This window comes from Protopterus annectens, chromosome 5.part0 (genome assembly GCF_019279795.1).
Source record: "Protopterus annectens isolate FY-2018-M chromosome 5.part0, PAN1.0, whole genome shotgun sequence".
NCBI lineage: Eukaryota > Metazoa > Chordata > Ceratodontiformes > Protopteridae > Protopterus > Protopterus annectens.
The window spans coordinates 1,629,245,074-1,629,267,686 of NC_056735.1; the positions used below are offsets into that span (position 1 = coordinate 1,629,245,074).

At 43.8% G+C, this 22,613-nt stretch overlaps 1 protein-coding gene across 1 annotated transcript in view; it reads left to right on the forward strand.

The window, feature by feature from the left end:
- Positions 1 to 22,613, forward strand: part of SOD1 (superoxide dismutase 1) — a 264,044-nt gene that overhangs the window by 20,269 nt on the left and 221,162 nt on the right. The window contains exon 3 of the mRNA XM_044071412.1: positions 3,676 to 3,745. Coding sequence (XP_043927347.1) covers positions 3,676 to 3,745 — 70 coding nt within the window. The remainder of the gene's footprint in view (positions 1 to 3,675; positions 3,746 to 22,613) is intronic.

The window sequence follows — 22,613 nt, forward strand, 5'->3', positions numbered from 1 at the left end:
TAATCTTCCATCAAGACAGGGTGTCCATGAGAACTAATCCTACATTTATGCCTAAAGTGGTATCCAGAGTGTCTTTAAACCAGGCAATCCACCTACCTACCTTCTTTCCCAATCCACAAAACAGGGGGGAAAGAATGCTGCATACCTTGGATGTACATAGACAGTTACGCTACTACCTGGACAGAACCAAAAGTAACAAACTGACCAGCTTTTAGTAGCCTATGCAACAGGAAGGGAAGGAAAAGCAATTTCCAAATGGATAGGAAATTGCATAAGATTCTGTTACTCCTACCATGGAAAACCAATTCCACAGAACATAAGACCTCATTCTACAAGGGCTACAGCCACTACCACCACTTTCTTGCGAGGAGTGGCAACCAAGGACATTATTGAGGCGGCTACTTGGACCTCCGTGCATACATTTGCCAAGCATTATAATTTACCTCTATACTCTAGATCCCGAGCAGGGTTTGCCACTGCTGTACTGCAAGGGATCCTAACTACACCATAATTTTTCTTCCTCCACCCCTAGTTTGGCTATGGTATTCTACCCATTTGTTATGACTGCAGATGCATCCATGAAGGACATAGTACAGTTTTGTACCTACCATAAATGTAGATGTCCGAACTGGATAGCATCTGCAGTCAGGATTACCCACCCTCCCCTCTGGTACTCCTAGGGTATTTACCCTCCTAATAGCTAGCTGGGGGGAGTCTCTTATGGTGTATTTGTTTGTATATATGTACATACATGCTTATTTTTTGTGTTTGCCTTCTACTTTTTTGGAAACATTGGCATTTAGCCTTCCAAGAGGGCAACTGGCATCTGGGGCAAGAAACAGAGGAAAATGGCGTCGGCTGATGCCTTTATACCCGAAGACCAGCAGAGATTACGTCGGGTGAAGTGCGACATCAGCCGAAGCCGGACCCAGACTTTGGAATCCGGCCGACCGAAGGGCTGCCTGACGACAGGACAACCCATTTGTTATGACTGCAGATGCTATCCAGTTCGGACATCTACATTTATGGTAGGTACAAAACTGTACTTTCTGTTAGGGGTAGCACGTTCCATGCACGTTCCATGCACTCAAGTGCTTATAAAGTGCATTTGTGTAGGATTCAGCAGTCTCAGTCTGCATGGTTGTCGCATTTTTTATGGTGGTTGCCCTAATGGGGCGGGGAGGGTGTGGATATCTAGGTTGTGGTTGGATCTGACCAAGGAATTTACCTCTGGTGTGGAACACTGGTCGCCCATGTTGGTAATGACTAGGTCTAGGATATTGCTGCCCCTGGTGGGGGTGTGGATAAGTTGATCCAAGGCGTTGGAATTTATGAATTCCAGAAAACGTTGAGCAAAAGAGTTGGTACAAGAGTAGTTTTCCCAGTTAATGGGGTAGCTGAAATTTTCTATTATGCGGGTGTTTGGCTGTACCCTAATTTTCCAGTGTATCAAAGGAGTAGGAATCCTGGAGCATGGTGGAGGATTTGTAGCAAATTGCAATTTGGATTGCAGTCTTGCCCAGAGTTGCACTTTGATGCTCTCAGATGCATTATGCTGAGCAACTAGCCTGGAGGTGTGGATATCCTTAATGAATATGGACACCTCCACCTTTAGTGTTTTAGTCCAGGTTATGTGGCAGAAAGGTGTGGTATGAATTATAGCCTGGTAATGCAGGGGTGCTCTGGAGCCTTCAACCAGATCTCATTGCACAGATGTCTGTTCTGCATTGTAAGGAGTGCCTCGAGTGAATGCGTTTTGATGTTTAGACTTCTAGCATTACCCTCAGAGTTTGCCTGCTTGTACCTGTTGTGGTGAATTTGTCACTTGAATCTTCTCTAAAAAAGGCACTAGGGGTGGCAAGAGCCTTGACCAGTATCTGGAATCCCAAGGGTGACTGGTGCAGGCCATCTGGCAAAGCATCATGGTCTGTTCCCTCTCAGGTAGACTGGTACTGGATCCCCTTAGAATCACGCCAGAAGCTTAGCCAATTGATGAAGTCAATCATTTTTTCCTTGTAATGTGGTATCATTCTGGGTGATAGCAGGATGCTACTCGGGGCTAGGGTCATACCTGCCGTGGCTACAAGATCTGAGAACTCCTATTTGTACTTACTGTGGAGTGACCCGAGTGCATGCGTTGTGTTGGATCCTGGCATCCGATAGGCAGCTGACAGTAACTTTCTCCTAGTTTAGCATGGTGAGTAGAACATCAGTGTGCCTTGAGTGTTGGGTACATTATGCCTGTGGGCTGTCATTTGGGTTGTGTTGGGGGGTGGATGTTGCTTGCATTTCTGCTTTGGATGTCTGTTGCTCCAGTTGATTAGACCCTAGTCCATATGGTGCATGGGCTACCATATCTTAACCTCCAGGCTGGTGTGGTAGGTGACATTCTACTGCAGTGTAACCCTCCAAGCATCCAATATTCAGAGAACTGTGGCAGTGGGAACAGCTAGAACAGTTCATGAATGGAAATTGTACAGGGGGGGGTCTTCAGGGATTGATCAGTCATGAATGCCTCAAATCTGTACCTCCTTCCAAAACAGAACACTAAAGTTGTGCTCCAGGATTCCTTTCAAACAAGTGTGAAACTGATACTTTCCCTTGGATGCGAATATTCCTGTATGCATTTCCACCCTTTCTATTGATATTTAGGGGCATCGTGAAGATTTATGAGCTTGTGCTCTTCTTGGCTCACAGCAGGTCTCTCTCCTTGTAGCTTCATGGGCAAGTACAAGGGTAGCTGTCCTTGGCCCTGTAGACTTAACCAATTTCCCTTGTGCTTAAGATAACTTATCCCATTTGGTTAAAGATGGCCTTGTCCATGTCATGGTCTATAATTGTCACCAATGAAAATTTGGAAAGATTTGGAGTCACATGCATGGAATAAGCATTTAAGACCTGCCTCTGTCCTTTAGTACTACAGGGGTGGTCGAACCTTTTGTTTTGAATCCATTAATTCATATTCTGCTTGTTTATGGACTAACTTATGTGGATGGGGAGCTGTTCAGAGTAGTGGTAGCTTTTGCAAGATGTCTGTCCCTCAACTTTTCTGTTGCAGAAGATTGGTATTTCTGATGCTGTTTGACCTGTTAATGTTCAGTAAACACGTTGCATCCCAGACACAGGTTGCCTCTTGGTAGTCTGTAGAATACCAAGTTTAGTAACTCTTTAAATCTGTCCATGGTGGGTATTTTTAGGCCTTGTAGCCTTTTCATTCAGGTATTTCTGTGGAAGTTGTCTGGAAGATGCATGCCAGAGGGGGGTGTTAAGTAATGACTGGCCTAATGAGGGCTGAGAAGGTGCAATGGTCTCACTAGATAAACATCCCTTTTAAGCTGTGCAATATAGGACTTTAGTAGACACTGTGGCCATATTTAGCATTACATCGCCATCCACAGGAGTAGGTTTCAAATCTAACCAGCCAGATTCTGTTCCAACATCCAGTACCATGATGCTTTAATAGACTGCCTCCAATCAAGAGTTTTTAAAATGCTTGTTTGTCTTGCACTTCAGTTAGCATCTTCCTTGCTACCTCAAGCTTACTTTTAAAAATAAACATTTAATGGTATAATAAGATGCATTGCTGTCCTACAAGACAGTGGGATTAGTCACAATGTTTTTTATATTGTGTTTACCAGTTCTACCAGTGGCAGAATTTCATTTTTTCCTTCATAGGTTGCATAAGTGCAGGTCCTCATTTCAATCCAGAAAATCTCACACACGGTGGCCCAGATGATGAAATCCGGTGAGTTACTAATACAACTTTTAAAGTTTATCTTGCAGCTGTGAATGTTTCTCCTTTGACAGAATGGATATAAACCACCAATTTTCTGACGGTCTACTCTATGCACCAGCACTAAACAGTTGAGCTTTAAATAAGATTAGCTTTACGATTACCTAGCAAACACTTGCTTGAGTTTGCAATATTGTAGACTTGTTTCTAAAACATGACTAAAGTGAATTCTTGCAAATTTAAGGCTTTGAGTGGTGGTATGCATAGAAATGCTCCATTTGACCTTGTGCAGTGTTAAAATGGAGGGAAAGGAGAGTTTTTTTTTGGGGGGGGCAGTGTCTTGGTGGAAAGTAAGTGTAAGTGTTGTACAAATGTCCATTCCTGGCCTTTTAAACCTTGTAGGTGTAAAACATCAGGGGCAAATGAAAGCAATCATTTTCCACATGCTTAAAGAAGCTTTTCAGCTTTCTGAAAAAAGGAAAGGTGTACAAAGTCCCCTTGACTATTCATGCAGCTGTATCACCAGGTACTTGTAAGATAAACAGTGCACATTTTCTTTTATAATTTGTATCTTTCAGTTCAATATGGGTGTTTTAGCACTTGTGAAATAACCATATTAAATTCACATTTACAAATTCTTGCCTTAAGTATTTTGGAAGAGGAATAAACACTTCTAGGCAAAAATAAGTCTTACGGATTATTGCGTATTTGGGAGCCATAAATATAACCTGTTTCTCTTGTGAACTGGTAATCTTTTCTCATTACCCCTGATATAGCTGTGCAGTATTTCATACACTAGTGCATCACAAATACAGCTGATGCTTTGCAGTCTTGTTCACTAATTTGTGTTGCTGGACATCCTCTTCTCTCATTTGCAGGTTCTGGTCAAGTTCCAATGTACTCTGGTTCTTCTAGTCTACTTGTGTGCAGTTTGGTCTGAATTCCCTTTTGGAATAATGGAAAAGGCTTCACTGGCTAGAGTCCCAATCTGCTTGATGGCCCACTCTTTATTGGAAAAACTTTAGCTTGTGCATCAAAAAATAACTGATCTCCCAGGAAAATATTCAGAAGACTGCTAGGTACAGTTGCTTGAATCTTGCATGCCTCTTGATATTCCTGAATGCTGGAATAAGTGTCTTCTCTTTGGCCTGGTGTACATGGAATAATCACTTCACAAACAAGTCAACTTTTTTACTTCTGCCCTTTTGCCACAGTTACAAGGATCAACTTTCTGCTGATATGCATTACATATTTAATACAGGTTTTAGCTGCTTGCTCATGGCCAGATTTGGAGCATATGATGTACCCTTTCGTTTGTAGCTTCCTGCTACAGTTTGACAGTTAAGGTTTTTTTTATTTGCACTATCATATTGTCCCTTCTAGTTTCTCTGGCACATCAGACTTTCCCTAATTCTACCATGTTTTTTAAACCTCTTGAACAGTCTCCATAAGTCTCCTGCATTTCGGCTTCTGATTTTTGCACTAATCTCGTCTGAATGTTTATAAATGTTTTCATTTTTTCCAACCTTGTTTATGTAAATCGGTTGAAGTGGATGTTGAATGGAAAATTTAAGATTAAAGTTAAATTGTTACATGTAAAGTTGCCTGTGTGAAGATTTATTGGCCAGACCAAAGGAAAAGTTAAAGGAAGAAAATGAGCACTTACCAGATGGTGTGAAAGTATGGTTGCTTCTGCACATGAGGTGTAATGGCAGTTTAAGCAGTTCTACATATATTTTGGCCAGTGTAGTTTTGTACAAGGGTGGGGTGTGATCATTTCAACATGGTATACTTTGAGGTGTGGACATGTCTAAATTCATTTTTGGTGTTTTATGAACTTTTGGTATAATTTTTTTTTATTGGAGTAATGCACCCCTGGGTAGCACAAGCCAAGGTGCTAAGGAATACATGGAGTGTAGTTATTCATTGAAAGTGAGTGAAATGTGTAGAACTGTTGTATGTAGAAATGCAGAACAAAAATGTCATCTGCAGTAAAGGGGAAGTAAGTGGTTTTACTAGTCTGGTTACGTGGATAGTTTACACTAAAGTATGTCGTAGGGAGACTTGGTACTAGCCTACCAAAACACATAAATGACCTGGATATTGGGCCTAAACCTTTTTTGAAAAATTGTAGTGCTTCCAAAACCAAATAAGGCTGAATTAACTTTTTGACAAGACTGGACAAGTCTGAATTCTCCCATACGATGTAATAGGACAGTATGGTCAGCCCTGCATATTTGCCCACCATTTAGTGTGAACATTACTGCACATGCAGTTAAACATTCTGGATAGGGAGGTATGAGGGGTGGTTAGCACACTCAAAGAAAATCTCACAGATATGTTACATACCCAACCTGAATTCAAGGCCCCTCTGCAATAAAGTGAATCCAATGCTGTGCAAAGGTACCTTAAAGGTCAACTAGGAGATTAAAAGGGCAGGGCTTGAGGATAACAGACCTGAAACATTGGTGTTGGAGGCCCAGGTGCTGGAATAATGGTCTGGTCAATAATGGCATGACATTATGCAGTCCTAGGGAAAGCTTCTTAGTGGACTACTGGAGGCCACCCTCGTGGCATGGCTTGTTACTGTAGATTTCCTGTGATTGGTTAACCACATTCTGGTAGAGGGGATTTAATTTCTTGCAAGCCTCTCCTTACCAAGACAAGATGGCAGTTTTTAAACTGCATTCCAGTAAAACCTAATGTCTGCTGAAATTCTTCCTTCTGGGGAGGGATGGCAGATGCAGTTGCAAAGGTAACTTCGCCTTTGTGCATGGCTAAAACTAAAGTGACAATCTGCTGTTTTTGACAGAAGCAGAGTATCCAAGTTAATGCTGCAAGGGGAGGAGCTCTTAAAAGTAGTACTGCTTTTTTTGACCTGATTGACCATATGATGCTGCGTTATTTTGCTGTCAGCAAGGTTGCAATGCACAGGCATACTTCTAAACCTTTTAGAAATAAGAGCTCTGAAAGTAAGTTTTAGCTTTCAGTTTTAATTGGGCTAACCCCAAGGGCCTTTAAGTCTAGCCATGCATCCCAAATGTCTGACTAGTTCCTGTACTGTTAAGTATAAGCAGGGGCTTGGAAGATGAACCATTTACAGGCTTCCTGTGTCAATTGGAGTCATGGGTGCCAAACCAGGGATGAATTTCCTGTTCCCCATTCAATTGTCCAAGTCCCACTTGAATTGTGTTAGGGAGGAACCTTGCTTCACATGGATGGGAGGCAGTCTCTGAGAAGGGTTGTATCTGGGATCCAAACAGCATTAGTTGTGGTGTGGTTTATTTCATGGGTATGCAGAAAGCCAGTCATTGGGGTCTTGGTACCTTGTATGCCAGGCATAAATCTCCCTCCATCCTACAGGAGATGCATGTAGAGGGCCTAGGACATGTTGCACTCTGTATTCTTTTAATGAGGTATCTTTATGGACTTTGACTAGCTTATGCCTGGATAGTTGCATACTGTTGGGGGGGTGGCAGTGGAGTGGTGGCTGCTGAGGGGCAGTGGAGTGGTCAAAGGCTAGTTTGTCACCAAGGTCCTGAATGCTGGGTCATCTCAAGGGTGTTAATATAGCTATCAGGGGTGGATGACTTCTTGAAGGATACTGTTGTACATTTCTTGGCATAAAGTCCATGGCTCTAACACCAGTTTGTCTGCCCTTCCTGGAGAACATTTGTCTGTGGGGGATTCTATGACTAATTTGTGGTCATCTGCAAATGTTGTCAGCTAAATGTCATTTGACATTTTGCTTTCAGAGAAGTAAATGCCAGAGCTGTTTTAGGACTGATCCCCTGAAGGACTCTTATGACTTGCCTCCGTAGAGGTGGACTCCCAAATTCTAGCTTCCTAGATCCTGTGAGCCAGCTGGCTGTCCACCAGGTTACACAAGGGTATGCACCTATTCTGACTTTCATTGCCCAAGTGAGGTATTGTCAAATGCTTTGGCGAAGTCAGGGTGAGCAGTGTTAATCACTTTGACCCATTCATGGCATTGGTGACCTTAAAGTCCAAGTTGAGTAGGCATGACCTGCTCTTAAATGAATTGGCTTGGATCTAGTGTCTGGAGGTTTCCTATGTCATTGACTTTCCATGGCTTTGCATATGAGACTTCTCTCGTTTCCAGCTTTGTGCAGCTGTCCATTCATGAAGCACTCTATTCAGAAACTATTTTAATAGCAATTTGAGGGCCTAATGGCATGAAGCATCACCTGTTTAGAAGGCATACTGGGATATTGTCTGGGCCCATTGATGCAGTGCTAGCCTTGGAGAGCATATTAAGGACCTGTTCCCTAATGGTACGGGGAGTTGTATTTGATATTTCCTGAGGGGTGGTTGAGGGGAGAGAGGGATATAGTTGAAGCTGAATGTGTTGGCTAGTAGGATTGCTATATCTTCTGACTCCATTTAGTTAGCTTCTCGCACAATTGTATCCCCTTTTAGAGGCTACAGACATAGGCTAAAGAGTGCCTAGTGGTAGTACTTGGCCTGGAGGGGTCAAATTTACCTTAGGCTTTGATAGACTTGAGTTGGTGGCTTTGAGTGATTTTTTATTTTGCTGGGTGCTGCACCTCCTAAATTTTTGCCATTTTCCTCTATACAGCCTGGGATTTCACCTGAGTGGCTTGATTTTTGAGTTGGCTCTGTACTACATTGTGGGTACAGCTGCCTCTGCAGCTCTTAACATCATTGTATAGTCTTTGAGCAGTTGTAAGCAGCAGTATTCTGAAGGTCTTTGGGGGGGGGGGCTTAAACTTTTATCACTTACTAGTAGGAAGTTGGCCTAGGAGTACCAGAGTATTCCAGGGTTAGCTGATCCAGGCTTTCTCAGAGGGAGTAAATTTTGTAAGTCTTCTCTTACCAGAAAAAACTAGGTGTTTAGTGCACCAGTATGGTTACCACCTTGGTTGGTGTGTTGACAGTCTAGTTTAGGAATTTGCCTGTATATTTTGTGTCCTAGGATTCCCACTTAAGTGGGATAATTGGTCTCCCATGAATTTTTGGTGTTGGGTTGGATGGTGAGTTTCCAGGAAGTTTAAATACATGGTATGAGTTTCCTGGGTCAATAGTGGAAGACCTATGCAAGGAAGTGGATTTTGCCTATGGTGATTTGAATGTAGAGAAGCTTAAGTGCATTGTCCTGTTAGACCAGCCTTAAGGTTAATATCTTTAAATTGAGAGACTTCACCTTTGTCCCCCTCTGGTAATTGTAAATGTGGAAGGCAGTATAATTTTGCATTGTTGTGCTGTCTGCTGCTTCCTAGCATTGAGCAGTAACACCTTTAATATATTAAATAGCTCATTCACATCCTGCCTTTTAAACTTCATTCCTCTAAAATGTTCTGCATGTATCCCCACAATTTGTTATCCTTTTCTAAAGATCTGTTGTATGTTTGGTATTAACTACTAGTTTAGTATGATTACTATTTTCTAGTAACTGTTTTTGGAAACCATGAAGACTCTAGGCCTTGCTATATGTCTAGGCAAACCCAATTTTGTCATAGCTGAAACATAATTTGCTCACAGTATTTGATTAGTCTGCAATTAATTTAGTCTGCCAACTCATTACACTCAACTTATCTCCATCGCACCTCCATTTTCAGTTTCCCTGAGATTTTGAGTATAAATACCTATGCAAATATTCTCTAGACTTTATTTGCATAGTTCTGATTTTAATTTTCAAAATATTTCTAGAACCTCTACATGATGGCCTGTTTATCTACAGGACCACACCAGTACCTGCTAACCTGTGGTGCTGAAAGTGACAAGACACCTGGAACTGATCTGACTAATTTGAATGAAGTACAATACCGCTTATAAACCTAATCGGTGCTTTCATACCAGCAGTTGTACAGGAACTTCAGAACTGACTGCAATGCATACAATCACTGAAAATGCATTTTTGTATGATCAAAATGAACCAATAGCCAAGAACTAATTGACTCAATTGGCATAAATGAGCATGAATTAAACCTAATTTATGCATTCTATTTTAAAACAATAGAACAGGACTCATTCAGGCCTGGAAAACTAATGGCATTTAACTTTGCCATACCAGTTCTCATTTGTTTAAATGTTCAGAAGTAAAATCCTTGTGTCCATTAAAATGTGATCTAAAACCACATCCAACCAAATCTATGGGTACTATTCTCGAATGTGATTTACTAAGGGCATTGGTCATTCTCTTCCTAATCCAGTAAGTGCTCATAAATCCTCACTACTTGCAGTTTTATCCTGTGTAGAATATAGCAATAACCCACACCTAGGTGTGGGTAATGCTGGATTTGCCCACGGTTGGTGTGGTTTGGTCACGAGGGCAAAGCCTGAGTGGCCAAACAAAGCCAACTGTGGGTAAATCCAACATTACCCACACCCAGAAGTGGGTTATTGCTATTATACAATAACATTAAGAAAAATTACTTTTCTTAAATGGCATTGTATGCCTCCTTGCTGCCCTTCCGCAGCTCTCTGGTATTCTGTAGCAGTTCTGATACTGCGTATGCCTATGCAGTACATCAGAGCTGTGGGCAAAAACAGAGAGGAATCTGTTTTTTTACAAACTAAACTGTTTTGCTATGTTAAACCCATTTAACATAGTGACAGTTTTGAAAAAAGCAACTGAGAAAGCAAGCTCTCGGTTGCTTTTTACAAACTCTTGCTGTTAAAGGGAGTTTAGGAAGTTTAACATAGCGAGACAGCTTTAAAAAAAGCAACAGAGAATCTTGCCTTTTTTAAAGCTGTCTCCCTATGTTAAACTCTTAACATAGGGAGAGTGAAGCAACGGAGATCTTGCATTCTCTGTTGCTGTAAAAGTTATAGTAATGGAAAAAGTCTGGGCGACAACCTTTTTCCATTACTATAACTCTGACTTGCAACGTGCATGCTGACCAATCAGCATGCATGTTTTTGAATATTAATGGGGGTCGTATAATGGACAATAACTAGCTAGATACTCGATTGAATCAAGAAAAATGTCCCTAAACTGAATGTGATGCCCAACTAAAATGGTACATTACTAAAATGTATTGAGCAACCACATTTGGCCATACCCAGCAGCCTAATCTTTTTGAATGACTTGTTCTTTCTGTAAAATAGCCAGTTTCTCACCTAATTTACTTTAAAATGAAACAGTCTGGCTTGAATAAATTCCAAGCTTTCTCCAAAGCTTTTGACACTACACACTATCCAACGGAAAAGTTGGAATCCATTCACTGAATTAACATCCTTACTAGAATTGCCTGATAACCTTATTACCAACTACATTTAAGATTGGTAAATGTATGCCATTCCTCTAGTTCCACACTTCTCCATAATTTTCAACAGTTTTTGAATATCCTCTAAAACCGTTTTAACAAGCTGCACCAGCTGGCCGTACTATTTTTTTCCCAGTGTCTAGGATGCCAGCTTCCTTATCCCTAAGCTTGGGCAGCAACCCTTTCTATTAGTTATGCTAACTTGTGTGCTTGGATTTAAAATAGTTGCTTAACTGTCTTTCTAAACTTGTGCATATTTTTGTTCATTCTGCAGTTGCTGCTCTGATATTCCCCAGTCTGCAATTTTCAGTCCAAATGCTACTGCTTAACATCTCATTTCTACCCTAGGTTTACGCCACTTAAGTTTATCCCAATCCCTAGCTTTATTTTCAAAAGAAATTATCTTCCTAATTCACTAACATTCCTTAAATTCTTGTCTCCACCAGGTAAGTGGAAGTGCCTGTCATTTTTAATTTGGTTATTGGCTCATTATCTGAAGTAGCTATTGGATGCTTATCAAAATGCACATGCTCTTATGAAATCTAATTTACCTATCCTGACATGTTTTTTTGGGGGGAATATGTAAATTCACTCAACTACTGAAGTCGCATCTTCCATGACAAATATTTTTGTAAACTTTAAAATCTACCATCTTGTTTGGAATTCAGGGCCCAACAGATGTCTCATTGCTGCAAATCCAGACTCCTGGTACCATCTATATCTAATCGCTGAAAACTGAATTTCTCAGTTTCTTAAGCTGCATTACAGAAGTTTTGGGTGGAATTAGACGTACATTCGTGTAATATTCCCTTGCCAGTAGCCCCTTAGTACTACAAATCTACCATTTTCTTTCATTACTGAACCTACTCTTGTAATAGAACTCATTTTTCGTCCCAGAAGTCATTTTGTAAGTGTTGCTCACAGGCCAAAACCAAGTTGGCCACTAACTTCTCCTTCCCTTGGACAGCTCTTACTGCTTTCCTCACCCCTAATTGGCAAAGGCAGCACTGGTATCCCCTAATGCTGTCTCAGCAAGAAGGAACCATGGCTGCTGCCCCAATGAGTGGCTCTGACACAAAGGACAATCGTATGCCCCAGCCTGAACACACTTAAATTGACAGCTTGGATTATATTTTGACCCCCTGGATGGGAACATCCTGGACATTTTAGGCAGGAGACCTAGTAAAATCTTCCTCCACCAAATGGAAAGTATTTACTGTATGATGCACAAGACTGAACTCTCCACTTTCATGTTCCTCTGATCCTTCATACTAATCCAGCCCTTTTTGACAAAGTATTTGTTTCTAAAATTCACACTTCAGCCATTTCAGCCTGTTAGCCTAGTACCAACCTATGACCAGGCAATCAGCCCTAGGGCCTATAAAAGCCTAGCCAGAATTCCCTGGATATTTCTTCCCACAATATTTACTTCCCTGGACCCCTGTCTAGCAGGGTGACTAATGTGAACCCTGGGGTAAATTTCCTGTCTCGCATCCAATCGTAAAGGCTCCGTTTGAAGAAGGTCAAGGGGGTGCTTTGCTTGACATGTGTATGGGCAGTCTATTCCAGCGCATGGGGAGTCTCTGGGTCAGGAGCCTATCCCTCCAGCATGTTTAGTTCATTGTGATAAGGTTTAGATGCCTGGAGCGTGTGGCTCTGAGGGATTGGGGTTTTAAGTGGAGCATGTCAACCTTTCCCTTCACCTCATGAAACAGTTCCTGAGATTTCTTTGGTAGTTGGCTGGTCAAGGCCTTCCACAACCAGAAGCCCATATATTGGGGCTAAAATAGTGAATGCTCAAACATAATTTTTCTACGTGCAACTGTAGATCTGACGTAGTTACTTCATTTGATCTGCAACCTGTGGGTGTCTGATCCGACCTCATATCCGATCCGGCAGCTTTCCAAGATCCGAGCTCCTAGTTCCTCCCCCTACCCATAATACCCTACTACAAACCACATTACCTCAGATCGTTTTTTGCCGCGGCTGAAGAAGTTTCCCTGTGAAGAGCTCCTGGCTGGGTGAGATCATTGCTGGTTTTAAACCAACTTTTTTCAAACAAAGTTGTCATTGTGTTGGTCCCTTTTTCTACTTGTGCTAGTTTTGGTCCCTTTTTTGTTAATTTAACTACTAGCTTATCTTCACTCCCCTCCCCCTCCTACTGTTTGGGTGTGTGAATGTCTGAAGAGCCTAAGGCCGTTTTTCTAAATGTACTTAGTGGCCACAAGCGTTCCCCAGCTGATGGCCACACAGTGCGTTTTATGCCTGGGGGCAGCCCATTTGTCAGAGGCCTGCCAGATCTGTGCGGCCTTTAACCCCCGGGCACTTTGGGATAGGAAGAACAAGCTGATCCTGGCGGGAAAGCTCCCCCAGGAGTCTGCTTCTTCCTCTCCCGTTCGGGCTCCAGTTGCTTCGTCAGCTTCGGCGCAGTCTATCCCCTTAGCTCTACCCAGGACTCAACCTCCCTCATCGGGTCTGAGCTCTGGGGGAAACTAGTGCCTCTTCCCTTAGAGCAGGCACAAGGATAAGGAAGGACACAAGTCCCACAAAAGGCGGACCGAATCTTATCCTTCGGCTCTGCCAGTGAAACTGCTTAAGTCTCCCTCTAGGGTCTCCGGATCCCCCTCCTCTCGGTGCCATTCGCCCTGTTTCTTGCCAGAGGAGGATAGGTCTCCCTCGATCTTTGAGGCGGCCCTCATGGCTCGCCTCTACTACTTCATCCAGGTGTACCTTTCCGCTCTGAACCTGTTCATACCCAAGGAAAAGTTCCAGGTCACTCCAATCAATTCTCCCCCTTCTGCGGGAGAACTGGATGTGCTCATTAGACCTCAAGGATGTGTATTACCACATCTTAATGGACAGACTATCCAGGAGGTTCCTCCGCTTCCAGCTCTGAGCTGGTCATTATCAATTCAGGGTTCTTCCATTTGGCCTCACCTCAGCCCCCAGAGTGTTCAAGGTCATGGCAGTGGTTGCAGCCCACCTGAGACTCCAGGGCATTCAGGTCTTCCCTTACCTAGACTGGCTCCTCACCGCGACCAACAGGCATCAGCTCTGTGGCGAGATATTATGCTAGGTCTCTGGCCCACAACCTAGGCATCTCAGTGAACGAGCAGAAATCCTGCCTGTGCCCCACTCAAGCCCTAGAATTCATAGGGGCCAGGTTAGATACGAATCTCCCAAGTTCTAATGTCAGTCAGGCTGAACAGCTTGTCATATCAGGTGTTAGCCCTTCGGAGCCCTGCTCCTCTGGGGAGTTGGTCCTGAGGGCACTGGGGTCTGTCAGCAGCGATCGGTCTCTATGCCCGTCTGTGAATGTGCATATTACAATGGACCCTTCAAGTCCAATGGTCCCTGTCAGTCCACCCGTTAAGCACGCCAATACCCCTGAGCAGGGTGTGCAGGGACTCCCTTCTGTGGTGGTTACAGGCACAGGAACTCAGAAGGGAGGCCCTTTGATTCCCCCCGGTCGAAGCCACGTTTACCACGGATGCTTCTCTCCTCTGGTGGGGGGGGCATTGTTCAGGCAGATCCATTCAAGGCACGTGGACTTCCATAGAGACCGCATTGCATGTCAATGTCCTAGAGATGAGGGCGGTGCAAGCTTTCCACAACCTTCTTCCCCTAGGGACTATTGCAATCCAGACTGACTACATGTCAGTAGTCTGGTATATAAACAAACAAGGAGGGACCAGATCTTATCCCATGTCGAAGCCATGAGAGTGTGGGAATGGGAGATTTCCACCAACCGCTTTCTGATAGCAATGCACATTCTGGGACGGTCCAACATATTAGCGGACAAGCTAAGTCGAGTGCTCCTCACTCCATATGAGTGGTCTCTGAATCAGTCTGTTGCGAAGCAGATCTTCCACAAATGGGGTCAGCCTCGCTGCGATCTTTTCGCTTCTCCTTTAAACGCAAAATGCAGCGAGTACTTTGCGATAGTTCCCCCCAGAGGGGAGACCCCCAGAGATGCTGTAGTCCAGTCTTGGCCTCCCAGACTCCTTTATGCTTATCCCCCTCCCACTCGTGATGAAATTCATCCAGAAAGCCTGTCTGTTGGGGAGCAGAGATATCCTCATAGCCCCATTCTGGCCTCGACAGATCTGGTCCCCCTTTCTGCAGTCTCACCGTATGGCTCCTCCAGGGATTCTGGATCCCAGTCCAGACCTAATCTTGCATCCAGTGAGATGCCATACCCCAAACCTGGTCAATCTCAAACTTGCTGCTTGGTTGATCCAGTTCCATTAATGGCTAGGACTCCCGGTATCTCATCCCCCGTTAAGGCCATTCTGGTGGCGGCTCATAAACAGTCTACCAGAAAACTTTACAACAGTAAATGGAAACGTTTCTCCATCTGGGCCAAAGACAGACTTGGACCAATTTACTGTCCCTATTCCAACTATTCTGGACTTCCTTTCCTTGCTTTTTAGGCAGGGAGCAAGTGCCTCCACAGTCAAGGTGCAGTTGGCGGCCATCTATTTTCATGTGGGGGACGGCATGGGCTCCTTAGCATCTACAAAGTTGTGCAAAACCTTGAGGCATTTTTCTTTTGAAACCACCTGTAAAGACTGGTTTCCCCGTGGGATCTCACTCTGGTCTTGCAAGCCTCGACAAGACCACCTTTCGAGCCTGCGGCCTTGGTTCCATTGAAGTTCTTATCTTGGAAAACTGCTTTCTTGGTGGCTATTACTTCAGCCAAGAGGGTTTCAGAATTACAAGCTCTATCAAACCTCAGTACCTTATCTTTCACAAGGGTAGAGTGTCCCAAGGGACTAATCCGTCTTTCTTGCCTAAGGTGGCTACAGAATCAAATCAATCAAATGTTCCTGTATTTTTCCCAAATTTTCACAAAGGTGAATACACGTTGCACAAATTGGATGTACACAGAACTGCGTTTACTTGCACAGGAGTAGAGAGATGTTCATCTCACATTGCTGCAGTCCTTACATATGGGGTAGTCCGCTGTCCTCTGTCGGCCCAAATACCAAAGTATTAGGCTGACGTCGGTCATGGGTGCTCAGATCTGACATCAGAGCGTCAGGGTATAAAAGCGCATGACAGACGTCATATCCTCAGTCTTTTTTGCCGCATGGTCCGATGCAGAAGCAGCGTTGCAAGTGCCGTTCGGCATTCTGAAATTTTCATTCTGAGTTTCAGACCGAAACCAAGTTGGGCTAAGTACCCCGTTGGGGAATATTTTTGTTTTTTCTTGCCTCAGTTAATTCCGGATGTCAGAAAAAGTGAATAATTGTATTTCTTGTGGGAAACAGATACCGCATAGGGATTATCACTCTCTTTGCATTCCTTGTTTGGGACCGGACCACGACGTAGTCGGGTGTCGGTTTTGTGCTAGGTTTAATAAGCGCACTATAAAAAGGTTAGATTGTGCTAGGTTAGTCTTTGGTAAGCGGTGTAATTATAATATGCCGTCGGATCCTCCAATACCCGCTTCCACGAAGAAGCGCAAAGACAAATCCTTGAAACCTAGACAGGTTGATTCGTCCGTTTCGGACGCCGGTCCTGCAGAAACTACTGTGGAGCAGGTGGATCCGGCTGAAGTTTCTGTTGAGTCTCAGGGGGAAACTTTGATTTTGCAGGATGTGGCCTCACAGGAGTCAGGTCAAGCTGAAGGGGCCTCAAGTTACTGTTCTCCCTTCTATGCCTAAGGTGGTTAGGCCTTCTGCTACTATTTCTAAGGCTTCTTCTAAGGGCAGGTCTGTTTTGCCTTCCTCTGGTGTCCCTCCAGGTACTTCAGGGTCTGCTGAAGATTTGATTACTTTAATTAGAGGTTCTATGCCCCCTCCTGATAAGAGGCCCAGGGTGGAGCCAGAGTTGGAAAGTTTGGATCAGGCCTCAGATGACTCAGACTCTTCTGCTGAAGATATTCAAGATTTTCCCCCTTATTCGGATTCTGATGCAGAGGATTCCACTCCTGCTTCTCCTCCAGAGGATTTTTCATTTTCAGAAACTCTGCATTCCATGAGGGAGCATTTTAAGTGGGAAGGACAGGATTTCTCTGATTCACGGAAGAGGCTTAGGGAATTCTTGTTTTTACCACAGCATAGACCCTTGGCTATACCTCCTGTTTTGGATGTTCAAGATGTTTTCTCGGAGGCTTCCCTTAATCCAGATTCTTTGCCTCCTGCGCCAGTTAAACCGGACAGGTATTACAGGGTGCCTGAGGCTCATAAATATCTGTATAGGAGTCCTAGGGCGGACCCAGAAACTATTAGTCAGGGGCCTAAGGGTGTTAGAGCTTCTGTTGTAGCTCTAGATAAGGAAGCTAGAGCTTTGGATAGATGGGGTAAGAAGGTGTATACCTCTTCTACTTTAGCAATGAGGGCTTTAAATTGCCAGTTTCATATGTTGAAATATCAGAATTTCCTCTCTCCACTAAAATCTAAAGTGGATGCTTTGGCAGAGGGCATAGAGTGTAAAGAATTGCAGGATTTAGTACATGTCTCTGAACAGGTGGGTAAGCATTCCTTGCAGTGTGGTTTTGATGCTGTACAGGCCTCTTCTAGGGTGGCTGCCACTGGTTCAGTTCTTCGTAGGCACGCCTGGCTTAAGGATCAGAATTTGTCCGAGCATGTTAAAACTAGAATTCTGGATGCCCCTTTACAGTCTGAAGTTTTGTTTGGTCCCCCTGTGGAGTCCATTTTGAAGAAAATGGAAGACAAGGCCATGTCCATGCAGACTGTTAAAGATTTTTTGCAGGTGCAACCTCCAAAGTTTAGTAGAAATTGGCCTACTAAGGGGTGGACCTACCCTTCTGATTCTCAGTCTAGGGGTAGATCTAGACGTGGCAGGGGCAGAGCTCACAGTACATTCAGGCCTAGAACTTGAGTTCACCTGCACAATCTGCAGGTGAGGGCAGGGGCCAGTCCTTTTGTAAACAGGCCCAATGACCTGCATTTTCAGCTGCCAGATTCTTCTTCCCTGGCAGCTCCTTTGGGAGGAAAGTTAGCACTCTTCAAGCAAAACTGGCTTTGTCACCCAGGACAAATGGGTATTGGACATTATAAACCGAGGCTACAAGTTCTATTTCCATACATTGCCTCCTTTCAAAGGCATGCCAGACGTTCCTCCTCGGCAAAGGATAGAGGCTCACAAGCAGATTTCTTTACTTCAAATAGGAGCTATACAGCCAGTTCCTCTGTCAGAAGTGGGACTAGGATTTTATTCTTGCCTGTTTCTACTGCCAAAGAAAGGGAACGCGTGGAGACCAATTTTGGATTTATCTATCCTCAACACTTATCTGGACATTCCAAAGTTCAAAATGCTGACGTTACAACAGCTTTTACCTCTGTTGGGAAAAGATCACTGGATGGTAACTCTGGATCTCAAAGAGGCTTATCTTCATGTCCCTATCGGGCCCAGTTGCAGGAGGTACCTGCATTTTCGGGCTGGAAATTTACATTATCAGTTCTCTGCATTGCCCTTTGGCTTATCGACTGCACCCAGAGTGTTCACAAAGGTTCTGGCTCCAGTGATAGCCTTTTTCAGGTTAAGAGGAATACAGATTTATCCTTATTTGGACGATTGCCTGATTATTGCACAACACAGACTAACTTCTGCATCATCTACAGTATGTGATGGTAGTGTTAAGATGCCTAGGGTATTCTGTGAACGAAACAAAGTCCAGTCTAGTACCCTCTCAGGACATGTGCTTTCTGGGTGTGAGACTGAATACAGCTTCCCAGATGGCCTTTTTGACCCCGGACAAACAAAGAAGCCTTTCTCTATTTCCATCAAATGTCTCTACAGTCCAGGCTGACTGCAAGGACAGTCCTTCAAGCCTTGGGGTTCATGGCATCTTGTATTCTGGTGCTTCCCAATGCCAAACTGCATATGAGGAAGCTTCAATGGTATCAAAAATGTATGGACACAACACTGCCAAGATCTAGACACTGTCATTCAGATAATACCTTGCATTCAGAGAGAATTTTTGTGGTGGGCTCAGGAATGTCACCTAAACAAGGGACTCTCTGACCCGACCAGAGGCGAGTCAGATTCTAACGACAGATGTCTCGGACAAGGCTTGGGGAGCACACCTCAATGGAAAATGGGTGCAAGACACGTGGCCTGTCAGACTTCAACATTTGCATATCAACTTGAAGGAGATGTTAGCAGTCCAATTTGCATTGATGGCTTTCAAGGATTTACTTCACCCAGGACAGGTGTTGATTCAAACAGACAACCCTACTGTCGTGTGGTACATCAACAAGCAAGGGGGAACCCATTCGTACCATCTTTGCAGGCAAGCGATGATTTTGTGGGAGACTGCTCTCAGTTTACACCTCAATCTTCAGGCAAGGTTTCTACCAGGAGCACAGAACTCCTTAGCGGATGTGTTGAGCAGACAAATTGTGGATCCTCACGAGTGGAAACTGGATCCTCATGTGTTTCAAAAGTTGACAGTGTTATGGGGGACTCCAGACATAGATCTGTTCGCTTCTCCACTAAATTACCAGTTGCCAAAGTTTTGCACAAAAATGTTTCATCCCACAGCTTGGAAGGTGGATGCTCTATCATTCAGTTGGAGCACTCTTCATGTCTATGCCTTTCCACCTCTGCCTCTCATTCCCAAGGTACTCTTGAAGGCCAGAATAGACAAGCCATCCATGATTCTGATAGCGCCGGATTGGCCTCGACAGCACTGGTACCCACTACTGAGGAGTTTGGTACGGGAGCCTCCATGGCCTCTGCCTTTGATTCCGCATCTTTTGTCTCGGGAGAGCAATCACTTCCTCAATGTCAAGATGCTGTCTCTGCATCTCACAGCCTGGCATATTCTGTTTTAGACCCTGGAGGGTCTCAGCTTCCACAACAAGATTTGAATTATTTTGGAGGCCAGAAGGCCTAGTACAAGGAAAGTTTACGCTGATAAATGGAGGAGATTTTTTCTTTGGAGCAAAGCGAAGGACTTTGATGTTTCCAAGCCGGATTTAAGTGTTTCTCCAATATCTTACTGAGTTATTGGACAAGGGTTTGTCTTTCTCCTCGATAAAGGTTCATGCTGCAGCCATTTCTGCTCACTATGACTGACCCTCCTTTATTTTCCCATCCTTTGTTTAAGCAGTTTCTTAGAGGGGCAAAGAACATAAGACCCCCACGTAGAGCTCCTACTCCTGCTTGGGATCTCAATTTTGTGTTGGAAAAGCTTACTCTACAACCTTTTGAGCCTGCAGCTACTGCCGAGTTAAAGTATTTATCATGGAAGACTGCTTTTTTGTTGGCCATTACCTCTGCAAGAAGGGTTTCTGAATTACAGGCCCTTATGGCAGTGGAACCTTTCCTGATTTTTCATAAGGATAGGGTATCTTTGCGTACTAATCCTTCCTTTTATGCCTAAAGTGGTTTCTAGTGTGGCCTTGAACCAAACTATTCCATTTGCCTACTTTTTATGCAAACCCCCAAAATAAAGGGGAGAAGATTTTGCATACTTTGGATATTCACAGGCAGTTACGTTATTTGAGCAGAACCAAGGGGTTCAGGCAGTCTCAGCAGTTTTTCTTTTGCTTTGGGTTCTCAGGGAAAACCTGTTTCAAAACAAACTTTCTAAATGGATTGGGTTTTGTATTTCTTTCTGTTATTCCCATCATGGTAAGGAGATTCCGGCTGGAATCAGACCTCATTCCACTAGAGCTACTGCCACTTCTACTGCCTTTCTAAGGGGGGTAGCTACAAAAGATATTTTGGAAGCAGCCACTTGGAGTTCAGTACATACTTTTTCCAAGCATTACCACCTTCCTCTTTATTCTAAGTCTAGGGCTGGATTTGCCACTGCAATATTACAGGGCATTTTAGCAGCCCCTAATGCTTTATGATTTTGCCATCCTCCTTTTACCTCTGCTTTGGGATTCTACCCATATGTAAGGACTGCAGCAATGTGAGATGAAGAACATAATACAGTTTTGTACCTACCATAAATGTAGATGTTCGAAGATCCACATTGCTGCAGTCCAATTTACCCTCCCTCCTTCCCCTCTGTAGTTTGGCATGGTTATATGGTTTGGGTGATGGTTGTTGGGCATGTTTTTGGGAGGTATCCTGTTTTTGGGCTGTGGCCTTTCTTTTTAGGGCCTTCTGACATCTGGGGCAAGAAAAGACTGAGGATATGACGTCGGTCATGCGCTTTTATACCCTGACGCTCTGTCAGATCTGAGCGCCCATGACCGACGTCAGCCTAATACTTTGGTATTCGGGCCGACCGAGGACAGCGGACTACCCCATATGTAAGGACTGCAGCAATGTGGATCTTCGAACATCTACATTTATGGTAGGTACAAAACTCTACTTTTTGCAAGTCGGACCAGTTTGTTTCTTATGCAAAGTCAGCCATTGGCAAGGCAATTGCTAAAGTGACTGTAGCAAATTGGATCTGTCAGTGCCTTATGCTGGGATAGACTTCATCTGGTAAGCCAGCTCCAGTTGCCATCCATGCTCATTCCACAAGATCTGTAGCTACTTCAACAGCCTTTTGGTCTAGGGTTCCAGTAGACTATATTTGTTCAGCAGCTACCTGGTCCTCATCTCATACTTTCATTTCTCATTACAAACTGGATACGATTTCCAGGAGTAGGGCTTCTTTTGGCTCTGCGGTGCTTCGGAATATCCTTCCGTAAGGACCAGCCAGGTTCGGAGTTGGTTTCTGTCTCAATTTGGTGAGGCAAAAAAAATGATCTGAGGTAATGTGGTTGGTAGTAGGGGAGGAGCTCGGATCTTGGAAAGCTGCCAGGTCAGATCCGACGCCCACAGGTTGCAGACAAATGAAGTATCTACTCTGATGGAACGTTATGGTGAGTACATAACTTTTTTCCCTTTTCACCTGTCCAGGGGCAAGTTACCTCACATTGGGTGGATCTCAGTATGCCATCTGTCAATTTCTGCTTTTGGATCCACCACTTTACTCTAGGTTTGATAAGTTTTTGAAGGGTGTCCTTATGGACCCTCCAGGAGGTCTAGTTCCTTCTCAATGGGACCTTTAATTTTGTTGAAGCGGACAGCCACCTTTTGAACCAGCATCTTCTACCTTGCTTTTATGTACTTGGAAGACTATTGGTGGCTGTGACCTCTGCCAAGGTGTTTGGGCTGCAAACATATGGTAGTCCTGCCATAGTTTTTAGACACTGATCAGTTTTTAAGCCTCGAGTGGTCAGGGAGTTGTCTTTTAAATCAAACCATTCACCTTTATCTGAATGGTAGGGTTCTACAATGCCTGGATTTGCATAGGCAGTGCCATGCTTTTGGAAAAAAGTTATTAAAATCTAGGCAGCTTTTTATGCCAAATTGTTTAGTTCTAAGCAAACCATCTCTTGGGTTTAAGACTTTACTAAGGGTGTGCCCTGTTCTAGAGTTGTTTCAATGGTCTTATTTTATTTTGGAAGCTGCTGCTTGGTCTTCTGAGTTTACCTTAAGCATTACAAGTTGTGATTTCTTGGGCTAGGGCAGGTTTTTCCAGGTCCACATTGCATGGGTGTTTGGAGGGATCTTCTCCTCCAACCTTCAGTAGCTTCCTTACTTCCCATTACAGCAGTGAGGAAATAACATTTGTGTGATCTTGCCTTTACAGCAGTCTTGCTTTTCACTGTTTCAGTATTCTGTCCCTCCCTCCTTCCTGCTGT